This window comes from Leopardus geoffroyi, chromosome C1 (genome assembly GCF_018350155.1).
Source record: "Leopardus geoffroyi isolate Oge1 chromosome C1, O.geoffroyi_Oge1_pat1.0, whole genome shotgun sequence".
In the NCBI taxonomy this organism is placed as follows: domain Eukaryota; kingdom Metazoa; phylum Chordata; class Mammalia; order Carnivora; family Felidae; genus Leopardus; species Leopardus geoffroyi.
Window position 1 is genome coordinate 188,001,920 of NC_059328.1, and position 13,244 is coordinate 188,015,163.

A 13,244-nucleotide genomic window follows, 5' to 3' on the forward strand; every position below is an offset into this window, starting at 1 on the left:
CCAGGGGCTGGGGTTCTAGCGGTCAACTAAATCAAACTCATTTCCTCATGACATTTACGTTTTATGGAGGAGGAGAAACAAAAGTAAACACATCAACAAAAATAAGTGCTTAGAAGAAGGGGCAGTGGAGTGATGGGGGTGTTTCTTCATGGGGAGTGAGGGAGTTCAAGTAAAGCGTGTGTGAAAAGGTAACGTGGAGCAGACACGGGAATAAAGTAATGGAGCCAGTCAGGAGGCATCTGGGGGTGAAAGCAGCCCAAGCGAAGGGAACGTCAACTGCTAAGGTGCAGAGAAAGGAGTGTTTGGGGAAGCACAGAAAGGCTCCAGTAGGGCAGGGTCCTGAGCAGTAAGGAGAAGGGTAGGAAGTGGAGTTGGAGAGGAAGCAGAGTGTTGGATTGTGGTCCAAATGGGATGAAAAGTCACTGGGTGGTGGAGAAATGGGTGTGACATGGTTTGATTTATGTGTCTGAAGAATTCCTCTGTTGCTCGGGGAGGATGTAAAGTGTGGGCTCAGGGGAGAGCAGCCAGGAGGCCCTTGCAGTGCCCCAGATGAGGGAGAATAGTGGCTTGGGCCAGGATAGAAACAGGGCAGCAGGCTGATCACTCACATTTTTCAGATGGATACACTAAGACATGGGTTAGGGGGCTGCTCACAACTATGTCATCAGTGGCAGAGTTGGGTGCTTTAACCCTGATTTCTGAACTCCTAGAATCCTGCTTAACCTGCCCGCTGAATCACAGAGCTTTCTGGTATTTAAAAAAAAAGAGCTGTTCCCAGGTCCTTTCAATAGGTGGAGCTAGGGATTATATGTATATGTATAAACACACACACACACACACACACACACACACTCACACATCTATATCTGTATCTGTATATGTCGAACACCATGAGTTCACACCAATACCCACAAAGCCACCTCAACGTTGCGGGATTTATTCCAGCCACCACCACCTCCCCACTTTCTGTATGTTTCTCAGTGAGAAACCTGACACTGATTGTCCTCGATACATTTACTTATTAGTCAAGAGCACTTGTGCAGGATGGGGACGGATGGTGTCAGCAACCTGGCAGAAAGTGTCAGAACCCAAGCTAGGTGAGGAGGCCATCTTTGTAGAGGCTGTGAGGTGTCAGAACCCAAGTGATGGCAGCTGTCCTCCTCACATTGCTCTGGCTCTGACAACCTGTACCAGACCACCATCATCCCCTGCATAAACGTTCTCCTAATACTGCTCAGTGATGCCCCACCCCAGGCTGCTTCTTTCCCACCTTTGTGCGGATGCCTTCCCTTTTAGCATACTTAATGGCGTTGGGGCTGAGTTAACCTCAAAGGGATACAGAAAAGTGGTCCCATGTTGTTGTTGTTTTTCTAAGCTCTCTCAATGATTCTAATGTGCATCTTGGCCCGGGGAACCAACATTTCACTTTATAGATCCTGCTGTTGTCCCACTGTCTCATGGAAAAGGAGGCCCAGTGTGGTTTTACATGAGCCTTTAAAGGGGTCCTCCAGAAACCTCTGCCAAGTTGACAGAATATAGAAATGTGGTCATCAAAGTTAAGTTTGGTAGTCAGACAACTGGTCTCTTTAGAGTAAGACAAATATGTCATGAAACAGTCTGGAAGAAAATAAAATATTTGTGTTTGATGAATAATAAGAGATATCCAGTAGAAACCAGATGAATTATAATGAATGATCAACACATCAGAATACTAACCCCACCAAAAAATTGGGGGGATAGAGGGAAACCAGAACAAGGAACAAGTTTGGAAATGTCCATCAACAAAAGAAGTTTTCAGAAGAGAGTCAGGATGGTATGACTAAAAAGTTAACAAGTGACAAAGACCCACCTCTTATTAATCATCACCTACCAATAAAGAACTTCTGATCACAGCCAACAAATTCCTCCTTGTCTGAAACACAGAGAATGGCAGGAACAGAATATGTGGAGGAGGAGAAAGAGAAGTTTACTTAGAACAGATGCATGAAATTATCTTCAAATCTGCAAGTGACGCTCTTTCAGTAGATGTCAGCACAGCTGAATTCATCCTGAATGGCTTATTAAAGAATATCCTAAGCACTCTGCAGCCTATCACATGCCCCAAACTATGCAGAAATAGTCTCCAGAATTTTAGCAATACACAGAATATATTCTGTCAAGTATAATTAAAACAAAGAGCTATTTTAGGCTTGTTTAAAGTTACAAGAAAGATATTGAGTCATAGTCAAAACAAATAAAAATTTGGTATACATTTTTAAACATGCCCAAAGAAAACTGACTTAAAACAGGAAACAGATGAACTGGCTTTGGCTTAAACTTGTGGAAATGGTATTCTGCAGGACCTTTAATTAATCCCTTTGTTGGAGGGGGGTTTTAAGTTTCTCCCTGATAAAATGGTTTATTCTGTATAAAATTAGTATTTGCTCTATGGCTGCCAATTGTGTCTGACTGTCCAAAAATCTGAGGAACAAGAGTGAGGAGAACTGATCCCAGTGGCTCTGAAACATCTAGAACTTATTTAAACTCCTGTCTCTGCTTCCACTGCAGTCTCAGAAAAATTCATATAAACTCCAGGGAAAAAAACGTTATAAAAATATCATTTTCAAGTTACTTTTTACTAATAGATGTTCCTTTTCACTTATGCAACTCTGTTCTGATCATTGAAGTACTATGTAAAGAGCCACTGTTCATAGAATGAACTAACATATACAACCTTTTCTTCTTAACCATTTTTCATGTACATCTTAAAATACAAAGAAAACACACCAAAATTAATTCCATCTTCTATTAAGTAAGCACTGAAATACGTCAGTAGGTTTAAAAGGAAATGTTTACTCAGGAATATATTCATAAAGCTTAACTACTTTCATTGTTCACTTTTAAATATTTTTCTATGAAATGGAATATCTCATCACTGCTTTCACCCTCAAAATACATCTTATCTTAAAGTGTATCCTGTCAAGTATGCACATGGAGGCACTGAAAGATCTTAAATATAGCTCTGTTTGGCTTACCCAGGAAATAAAAACAATTACCTTCTGAAAGCTCCTCTGGATATTTGGATAAGTGAAAAAACAGACATGAAAAAGTTAAGTCTTTGAGAAGATCGAGTTGGCCACCCACTAAAAACAAGTTACAAAAATGAGGCTTTTATGTCTCTCTTAGAGAAAGTTGTAACCTGGGTAGGTCTGGCAAGGCAAATGAACAACGTACAACTGGGACTCAGGAACTCGTGGGACCTGACTGTGCTGCTCTGAGGACTATGACTTGTTCTGCAAGTCACTTATCTACATTCTCCCTGAAGATTTTATCTATGAAGACTCCTCTCCACTGGTTGGCTTAAAATGGGGCTTGAGAGAGAGAAATTATAGGAAGGCAACTGATTTGAGCCTCCTCTCTCCTTCTCTCCCAGAGGCCATATGCTGTTGCTCCAGAGGTGCTGCAGCAGCCTCTAGCCTAAGCATCCTCATTCTTTACTCCTCACTGGGTCCAGTGACACATGTCCATCTCCAGCCAGCCCATTGGAGACAAGGGGAACTAAACACAAAGTGTGCTGTTTTCTTTGTTTTCTAGATATCTTAAATATCCATGCTTTCTGTTACTTTTTTTTAATTGGCATTCCTAATTAGATTATATCATCACCTCCCAGAGAAATTTCAAGATCACATGACACTAAATTCAGAAAAGAGTTGAGATCAAAACCGAAGAAATGTAACTGCCCACTAAGAGCTCTAAGTAACAGAATTAAGCATCACGAATGAGTATCAAGAGTTATTTACTTAGAAGGGCACCTGGGATATAAAGTGAGCTCTGTGCTGACAGCAGAGAGCCCCATATGGGGGCTCAAACTCATGAATTGTGAGTTCACAACCTGAGCCGAAGTTGGATGCTTAACTGACTGAACCACTCAGGCATCCCAAAACTAGAAAATTTAGAAACAACATAAATGGTAAGTAAATAATTTAGGTGCATAGTTCTCAGCTCCATATGTCTTAGTGCCATCTTTTTTATAACAAATATTTGTAGCAATCTCTCGATTCTTATGAAATCAAATTAATATAATCTATTGCACACTTAATTTTAAAAACCAATGCAATACTCTGTCATATAAAGAAAAAAATTAAAAAGAATTCATTTATATTTTAAAAATGTGTATTTCAAAATATTAATCCTCAGGCATGACTTCTCTAGAAGACATAAGAAACTATGAATAAGAAACTATTAGATGCTTATACCCACTTATAATGAAGAAGCATGGATTAAAGGAAGTGAAAATATTCCTTATATGAAGTATAGAAAAATATAAGGGCAAAGTAACAGTAAATTCTGAAATAAAAAGTGCTCTAATAAGTAATGACAGACCAGGTTTACTTGTATATAAAAGGGAAATTGCCTTAATTGAAGTAGGGATAATATACCAAAGCAATTATAATCTGATGAACTGGAGAAAAGGAGGAAATATACTTGGGAGCAGTTGAGTAATGTTAACATGCTCCAAAAGGTTGCCAGTTTTCAAAATACTCTGTGAGACCTATTTCATTACTAATGATGTCAACATTACTCTGATGTTGGTATCACACACTTGGTGATACCATATGTCATCAATAATAACAAATAACATTTTAAAGTAAAAGAAAATAATCAATCAGCATAGATACTTCACTTTCTAGTTTATTTACTATCAGTATGGAGCGGACAGAATGTGTGGAGTAAATTATTCAATAGTTGCAAGGCAATTTCTTTAATCCTGTTCAAATGTCTCTCTCCATAGTGACTGTCTTCTAAACAACTGAGCTTTTCATGTTATGTCTTATGAAAACGTATATCACTATTGTGTGTTAAGGAACTGCTCATTTATATTTGTAATGTGTTTTGTCCAATAGGACATTAAAAATATTATGCAGGATGGTCTCACACACTGCAGGACTTCCGGCATTCCTGAGTCTTACCAGTTAAAGGCCAGTGCCCCAAATCAATGTGACAACCAAAAAATGATCCCAAAGAGCTCCAAAATGCCCCAAAAGAAGCACTGGCTAAGGTGAAGGTTATAATATCTCACAATTATACTGTTGAGGTATTTAAACAATTATTGTATCATATCCCTAAATGTGTGTTTACATTATACCAATATCTGGAATACACTCTTAAAAATCAATACCAAATATTCATTTTTTACTTACCAGATTCAAATGTTTCTTCATCTATGGTTTCCCATGGGGACACAAAAAAAACCAAAAGTGTCATTTTATTACTATCAATACTGAGCCTGTACTTTAACAGATGAATTCCCTGACCCTATGCTTCTGCATACACACTAACTTCTAAAAATCTTTCCTGAATCAAGACCAAGTCAGTGGTGTCTCTATGGCATATTGAACTTTTAAATGAGATATGTGGTATTAAGTAGCTGGGCTATGACAATAAGCAGGTATGCTGTATGAGGCTATAATCAACAAAATAAAATAAAAGAGACTAAATAAAATGTAAAAGAGGCTCAGAGGGAAGGGAAAGGTAGAATGTCACAGGAAACTCCAATGGATTGTCAGATAGTGCACAGCTTTGCTATTAAAGGGCTTTCAGATGGAAGAGAGATGCACCCTGACTGAAGGTTGGGGCAGGGTAGCGGCGGGGGGGGGGGGGGGGGACCATAAGCAACAGGAATGTGGCAAGAAGAGTGAGTATATATAAATGGTTTGATTGCATAGGCTTGTGTAGGCAATAAGGAAAGATTTTATGTAAACCAACTTTCAGTTAAAACAGTTCTTTTAGCATTTTAAAGAGATATTAAGGATTATGAAACTAGAATGTAGAGGGAGAGCAATTTGAAATATATAGCAACATTACCAATGCTTGCGTCCTTGGATCAGGCAATACTGCATCTAAGGTTTACTCATACCATGTGGAACAATATATTTACAAAGCTATTTGTTGTATCATTGTTTGTAATAGAAGACTGGACATAACTCAAACATCTACTGATAAGTGATTATATAAATGCACAATAATTTATTTAACCAATAAGCTGTTAAAAACCAAGGAAGAGGCTCTTTATGTACTAAGATAGAATCATACGATGCTAAGGAGAAAAGCCAGGGACAGAAGAGTGTGTATAGTGTGCCATCAAAAAGTCTTTTTTGTTGTTGTGTTCTTTTTAAAGGTATTTTTAAAAGAATGGTAAGGATGATGGTAGGGAGAGGAGAAAAAATATACATCATTGCTTTTACATACATAGAATATGTCTAGAGGGATCAGGAAGAAACTGAGAGCATTTATTGCCTCAAGAAATAAAACTGAGTAGAGGAGAAGGGAAAGAGAGGAACTCTATACTTTGGTAGTTTTTGAATTATAAAATATGTGAATGTATTACCTAATAAAAATTGTAAATTAAAATTATAGAAAGATGAATATTACTGTAAGTTTTTAAAAACCCGAATGTGTACCTGGCAAAATAAATATGGTGTCAGCATTATTCTGTAGTTGTTCTGGGAAGTATATGTGAATCTTTAAAATATCCACAATTTAAAGATTTCATATTGTTCTGTAATTTCTAAAAACTAGATTAGCCCAGAAAGCCAAGACAAATTCACTTATCTGACTAAGGACTCTCCAACTACTGTCCCAACAATACTCTGGTGATTCTTGAGCCAATCTTCATTATGCCACTAAATTTGGAAAACCTTTTCCCAATTTACAAAAAAAAAAAAAAAAATTAAGTATAGAAATGTAAAAAGTTTTCATATATTTCTCAAAAATTTGGAACCCACTACTATTTATCTATACTAGAATCCACCAGAAGATGGTACCAAACAATAACAAAAACTATATGTTGCTTTTTAAAATTTGGCATTTCGGTATTTTATAGTATTCCACAAAAGCATGGTGGTTTCCAGACATTCCACCTGAATGTTACTGAATGTAACACCTGAGTATTACTGAATGTTCCTGTGATCATTTCTAAGACACTGCTTTCTAGAACACTTAGTAGAAGGTTGGTCTTGGAGCCTGGAGACATTCCCACAGCTGTGCCTCCCTTCCAAGTGCCAGAACCACAGAAAAAGGCAGGCGCAGGGGAATTCATTTTACACATTTCTTCCAGAGGAAACCTGTGGCCCCATTTGGCCAACTCTGCGTCAGAGAATCTACTGCTGACGTGCTTCATATTCCTCCTGGTGGTAACTCTATCAAAAGAAAATGTTACCTGCTTCCACACACTTCTCATCAATCTTCATGTCATCTTCTATAAAAGAGGACAGTAAGGGAAAAATAGAACTTAAAATGTATGAGTTTCCCAACGGATAGGCTTATGTCAGTAAAACTCAGACCACCTTACAATGTTACTCTTACAACAAGCATATTCCTTATGCTTGCTCACTTGGAGAGATAAAAAGGGCTCCACCATATTCAATGAAAATCTATGGTATAGAAGGCAACATAACATAAAATGGTTAACATTTTAAAAGCATTGGCTTTATGAATGGACAAATTAGTTTACCTCAAGCCTCAGTTTTCTATCTATAAATGGAGATGGTAGCAATACCTCCCATGTAAGTGAGGATAAACTGAGATAGTGTATGAAAAGCTCAGGTGTATGGTAAGCACTCAATAAATGTTAAAATAATAAATAATAAATAAATAATATATATTATAATATATAGAAAATAATGTTAAAAAAGTAACTATTTTTACCTTTAACTAGGGTATATATAAGAGAATAAGAGACCATAACTTTTAAAGCCGACCCCACCTAATATTCAAAACCCTCTACAACATGACCCAAACCCAACTTTGAAGGCTATTGTCCACTTCTTTCCTTCACATATCTTATATTCCCATTAGAGTAGACACCATCAGTCAGTCCTCTGTACCTTTGCTTATGCTGTTCCCTTTGCCTGTAATGCTTCAAGGTCCATCTCAAACATTAACTAAAATGATTATCTCTGCCATGAACTGCATAGCATTTTCTTCCTACTACCTTGAACTCCCTGCTACTACACATCTATTCTAATATATAGATGTAATATAATACAACCATTTGAGTATTTGTCTTATTTGCCCTCCTAGATAGTACCTTAAAAGCATAAACTGTCTTGCTAATTTTTACATATTTTACAGAGCTTAGTACAGTGTCTTGCACAGAATAGGTACATGACAAATTATTTATTAAGTTGAACTGAATTTTCCTTTTAATATGAAAATAGTTAATGTAAATGTATGTTTTGAAAAAATAATTTTTTTTCAGAAAGCACTATACATCTTGTGCCTACCATAGTGCCCAGCACTTCCTAGGTGAGAAATAAATAGTGGTTTAATAAATAAGTTTTATCATGTTCCAAAAGTGCAAGTAATTATCTGTATAATAAGCTATAATATTATCAAGTCACATAATAAACCTATCACCACCTTCTTACAGACCATATCATTAACTACGTTTTTTAAGTAACATATGCAATATAAAAATTTTTACAAAATAATACTGTTTTATAGAGGTAGGGGCACAGATAAACAAGTAACATAGCTGCCATTCAATTCCTTATAATTATTCAGAGATTACATTTCAGATTAGTATTTTATAACAACAGTGAATTTATTAGTTCCTAAGACATAACTAGAGGTTTTATGTTTTGTTTTTTTTTGTTTTTTTATCAAAGAAAACTACTATTATTATTCCTGTTTTACAGAGGAATTTACAGTAGTGAATTTCCAGTAACAGCACAAGTAGCCCTGATTTTTCTAACTTGCAAGCCTGGGATCCAAGACAGACACTGATTTTATTCTCTCAAAATCAACAATTCCACACTATAGGCAAAGGGTAGGTGTTATGGGCTGATCTGTATCCCTCTCGAATTTATATGTTGAAGTCCTAACCCCCAGTGTGACTATATTTGGAGACAGGGCCTTTAAGGTTGAACGAGGTCATAAGATTGATTGGGGCCCCAATCCAAAAGGACAGGCAGTCATCTGCAGGCCAGAAAATCTCATCAGAAACCAGACCGGCTGAACCTTGATCTTAGACTTCTGGCTGTCAGAACTGTGAGAAAAAAAGTGTCTGTTGTGTAAGTCACCCAGTCTGTGGTATCTTGTTATGGCCACCTGAGCAGATTAAGACAGTGGGCTTGTTACCCACCAAGACCTCAGAGACCCCGCCTCTCCAAAGACCTGCCCATTTCCAGTTTCAGGATTGAGCTGTGGGGGTGCCTAGGGGAGTGCTCTTCTAGCCTCTCTTCCCCTCCACAAGCAGATAGCATCTTGCCTTCTTGCTTTTGTAAGTGTGTGTGTGGCATCATAATGAGTCATCTGGGTGTCTGGGCTCGGAGAGAGAAGTAATAACTGGAGGTTCCATTTGCCTCTGAAACAGAAGCTTCAATTCAGACTACACTGCCTGCAACATCAGGCAATATTCTTACCTTCTTTGGACTTCAATCTTTTCATCCATAAAATGGGAACAATCACGAATTCCTTACAGGGTTATTTTTAAGACAGTGTGTGTAAAACAGCTGACACAAAACAGCAAGCCAGTTTCACAACTTTTATTGAATTTTTACCATGTGCTGCATATAAATGTTATCTCTATTTTCCCCTATTCCTCTCAGTGTTAGGACAATTACATCATGTGTGCTTTCTTTTGACTGACATCTTTTGACAAATTAAGATCTTAGTGATTGGAACACTACTAGGTATATAGGAAGAGCTTAATAAATAGCTAAACTGAATTGAAGTGAATTAACAAAACTACACAAAAGTTCTACAAGACTTTGGAGATGAGGGTTTCTTTTTTCAAATACTATTTCTTACCTTCTTCCATAGAAATTGCTGGATACAGACAAATAATGGAAGTGGGAAAAAAAAGAGTGAGAGAGAGCACAATAGTTAATACTATAGTTTTTCAGATTAACTTATAATAAGAAAAGCAAAGTGCCAAAATAATTTAATTAATGTTCTAGGCTTAATCTATAGAAATTTGGTAGAGATTTAGTAATGAAATGATAAATACGTATCCTATAGAAACTAATACATTTATGAATCTTGTTGGAAATGGGGATTTTGCTTCTGGCAAATCCCACTCCCTTCCCTCCTTAAAGTTCTATAAGGGTTGTGTTCTATTCATTTCTGAATTAATGCACTTAGTTCAGAATATTTTAGGAACTCAAATCTTGACTGGAATAAAAGGGAGAGAGGGAGGAAGAGAGGAAGGAAAGAAGGGAGGAAGGAGTGGAGGAAGGAGGGCAGGAAGGAGGGAAGAAAGGAAGGGGGAGGGAAGGAAGGAAGGGGGAATGAAGAAGGGGGAGAGAGGAAGGAAAGAAAGAAAAAAGACAGAACAGCGACAACTTAATTGTATGAGCATCTTTAGTAATATATTTATGATATCCATCTGCAAATTTTTCAGTAAGTCTTGTTAAATAAAAGTGCCCATACCTCCTAATAACCTGTTCCTGAGATTTTTCCCCTCTATGGTAACATTAATCAGAAAGATACAAAATAATACTTATTACAGCATCATCTAAAACAGTTAAAAAGAAAAGGAATGATCTAATAATTTAGAAACTGAACATGCTCCATGAGAAACAACCCTATGAAAAGTGACCAATTAAGTCAGTGGCTCCACCCTTGAAGTTCCTGGACTTAGAGATTTGTGAGTATAAGAATAGGGGCTACAAACCATATTTCAGGATGGGCTTTTCCAAAAGTCTAATGTAAATCACACTTAGGCTACAGGAGCCAATTAAACATCAACTAGGGGTCCTACTAGTTACCAGATGCTGATTAGAAACTTCATTAGTGGGGCCCCTGGGTGGCTCAGTCAAACACCCGACTTTGGCTCAGGTCATGACCTCATGGCTTGTAAATTTGAGCCCTGAATCGGGCTCTGTGCTGACAGCCCAGAGCCTGGAGCCTGCTTCGGATTCTGTGTCTCCCTGTCTCTGCCCCTCCCCACTCATGCTCTGTCTCTCTCTCTCTCTAAAATAAACAAACATTAAAAATTTTTTTAAAAAAGAAGCTTTATTAGCATTTCAATGTGCCTTTGAGAAATGAAATAGGAAACTGAATTAAAGAAGTACCTCAATCTGGTTTGGTAAAAAACAAAAAAAAAACTTTTTCAAAACACAAAGAAATAACTAAAATATCACTATAAAGATCACATCATGAAAAATGTTTCTGATAAAATGTTAAGTTAAATAAAAAAGATAGGTGCACCTGGGTGGCTCAGTTGGTTAAGCATCCGACTCTTGATTTCCACTTATATCATGATCTCCGGGTTCTTTAGTTCAAGCCCCACATCAGTTCTGTGCTGACAGTGCACAGCCTGCTTGGGATTCTGTCTCCCTCTCTCTCTCTCAAAAATAAATAAATAAACATTGCCACTCTGAAGGAATTATAAGAGAGTTTTCTTCTTTCAAAAATGTCTCTATGATTGTCATCATAAATTTTCAAGAGAAAAAGAGAAGAAAAACTAATTTTGGGCTTAGACGAGTAATAAAGTAAGGACTTGCCATGGGCCAATTGGTGACACTGACACTGTTGTCTGCTTTAGTCCCCTTGCAGCCTCCCGTTCAGGTCCCTCTCCCCCCCTCCTGGCACCCCCAACCTTACTTCCTTTCGGGGGGGGGGTGCCTGGTGAGGGCCATTTCTGAAAGGGCCTTGCTCAGACAGTTCCAGCTGAGCTCTGCCAAGCTGCAGCCCCTCTTTTCAGGTGGCAAGTAGTTCACAACCTTTGCCACCATGGATACCTTTACTAACCATTCCCCCACTGCCGTTTGAATATTACCATCTAGGGAGGAAACTGCATTGATTAAGTAATAATTCAGTCCCATGTTTATTCATCAAATGCACACACGACTGTTCATCAGAGCTTCTGAATAGTGTGAAATTTAACCCCCCTGCATAGAGCCCACATGAAGGTTTGTGTGTGCAGCCTTGTTCACCAGCATATGTATAATGTATAAGCTAGCTGTAAAGACCTCGAGGCACTCAGAGTTGGGGGGCCATCACAGAAGGTATCACCAACACAGGAACATTTGCATCTTTATAAACTGAAAAATCTTATAAATCCAAAGGCATGAAGGTGCAGAGTAGGATTTCAGATGGCTGCTAGGAGCTTATTTGGGCAGTGGGGAGAGTCAGAGATCCTCTCTTGGGCAGGAAGCCAGCCCTGGGAGAGAAGGAGCAGGCTTCCCCACGATGTACACGCTGGGTTTGAGGTATCAGCACACTCACATATGATGGATTTGAGGTGGGTGTGAGGCTGGTATGGCTGAGACCACCAGAACTCCCGCTGCTTCCTATGCACAAAGAAATACACCATGAGGAAAAAAAAAAAAATCAACTCAGGTTAACTCAGGTGAAATAGATCCAGTGCTTCCTAGAATTCTGCTGCTTCTACCCAAGTGAAAAGGGAGATTTCTTCTCCAAACACATTGTCAAATATTCTCCAAATATACAGGTTTTCTTATCACGTTTTTCCTGTCTTACAGGCTCCTTTCAGAGCGACTCTTAGACTGAAAAACCTGGCCACAGGCCCCAGAGCTTCAGCGACTGACCCATAGGCCCCTGCCTCTCCAGTGGGTAAGCCTGCTTCACCTGGTCTCTGAATCTTCATAGCATGTTCCAGTTCCCCTCCCAGGTTGTTGATGCTCAATCCCTTAGAGCCACGTGGATTTCAATTCCTTCTGCATCCTTTATTTGCGCGCTAATCCAATAAGCCTGTCATTTCTGTGGGCTCCTTGCAAGACCCCTACCTGAGCCTCCTCACTGCTTTCTGCCCTGAGACCATAAGGACTAACCTTGTAAAGCCTTTATCCCTGTTTATGTCAGTCCCCCAAAGCTTGGGTCATCCCTTATCCTCTGCATGTTAATCCCTGTAAGGCTCTGTCCACCACCCGCCTTCCCTGAAGCCCTTTCACACACCCCACGGAAGTCGAAGTCAGTCTTCAACAAAGCCTCCCAGACTTCAGCCCCTACTGTGAGTAGGTGAGCCCTTCGCCCTCTTGCTCTAACCAAATCCCAGGTCTCCTGAGGGAACTGCTCCCCTGCATCTTTTAAGAGGTGGCTTGTTTCCTCTCCACTGCCAGCTGTGTGCTGGTAAACAAGCTCTGGGGGAACGGGAATAACTGTGTTGAGTAGCTTTTGCTGATTTCTTTCCTGCTGGCTGATTTCCCCGACCATGGACGTGAGGAGAGGTGCATGTTTTCATCATTCTTCCTCTCTCTTTCCCAGCATTTCTTTACCCACCCTCACTCTCAGCTTAC

At 38.9% G+C, this 13,244-nt stretch overlaps 1 protein-coding gene across 6 annotated transcripts in view; it reads right to left on the minus strand.

The window, feature by feature from the left end:
• The window catches only part of MPP4 (MAGUK p55 scaffold protein 4), a 68,073-nt gene that overhangs the window by 34,411 nt on the left and 20,418 nt on the right, over nucleotides 1-13,244 (minus strand). For all 6 annotated transcript variants that reach the window (XM_045480758.1, XM_045480759.1, XM_045480760.1 and 3 more), the window contains 6 exons: nucleotides 12,214-12,278; nucleotides 9,793-9,810; nucleotides 7,199-7,237; nucleotides 5,181-5,201; nucleotides 3,036-3,050; nucleotides 1,871-1,912 (listed from right to left, as the gene is read on the minus strand). In XM_045480758.1, coding sequence (XP_045336714.1) covers nucleotides 1,871-1,912; nucleotides 3,036-3,050; nucleotides 5,181-5,201; nucleotides 7,199-7,237; nucleotides 9,793-9,810; nucleotides 12,214-12,278 — 200 coding nt within the window. The remainder of the gene's footprint in view (nucleotides 1-1,870; nucleotides 1,913-3,035; nucleotides 3,051-5,180; nucleotides 5,202-7,198; nucleotides 7,238-9,792; nucleotides 9,811-12,213; nucleotides 12,279-13,244) is intronic.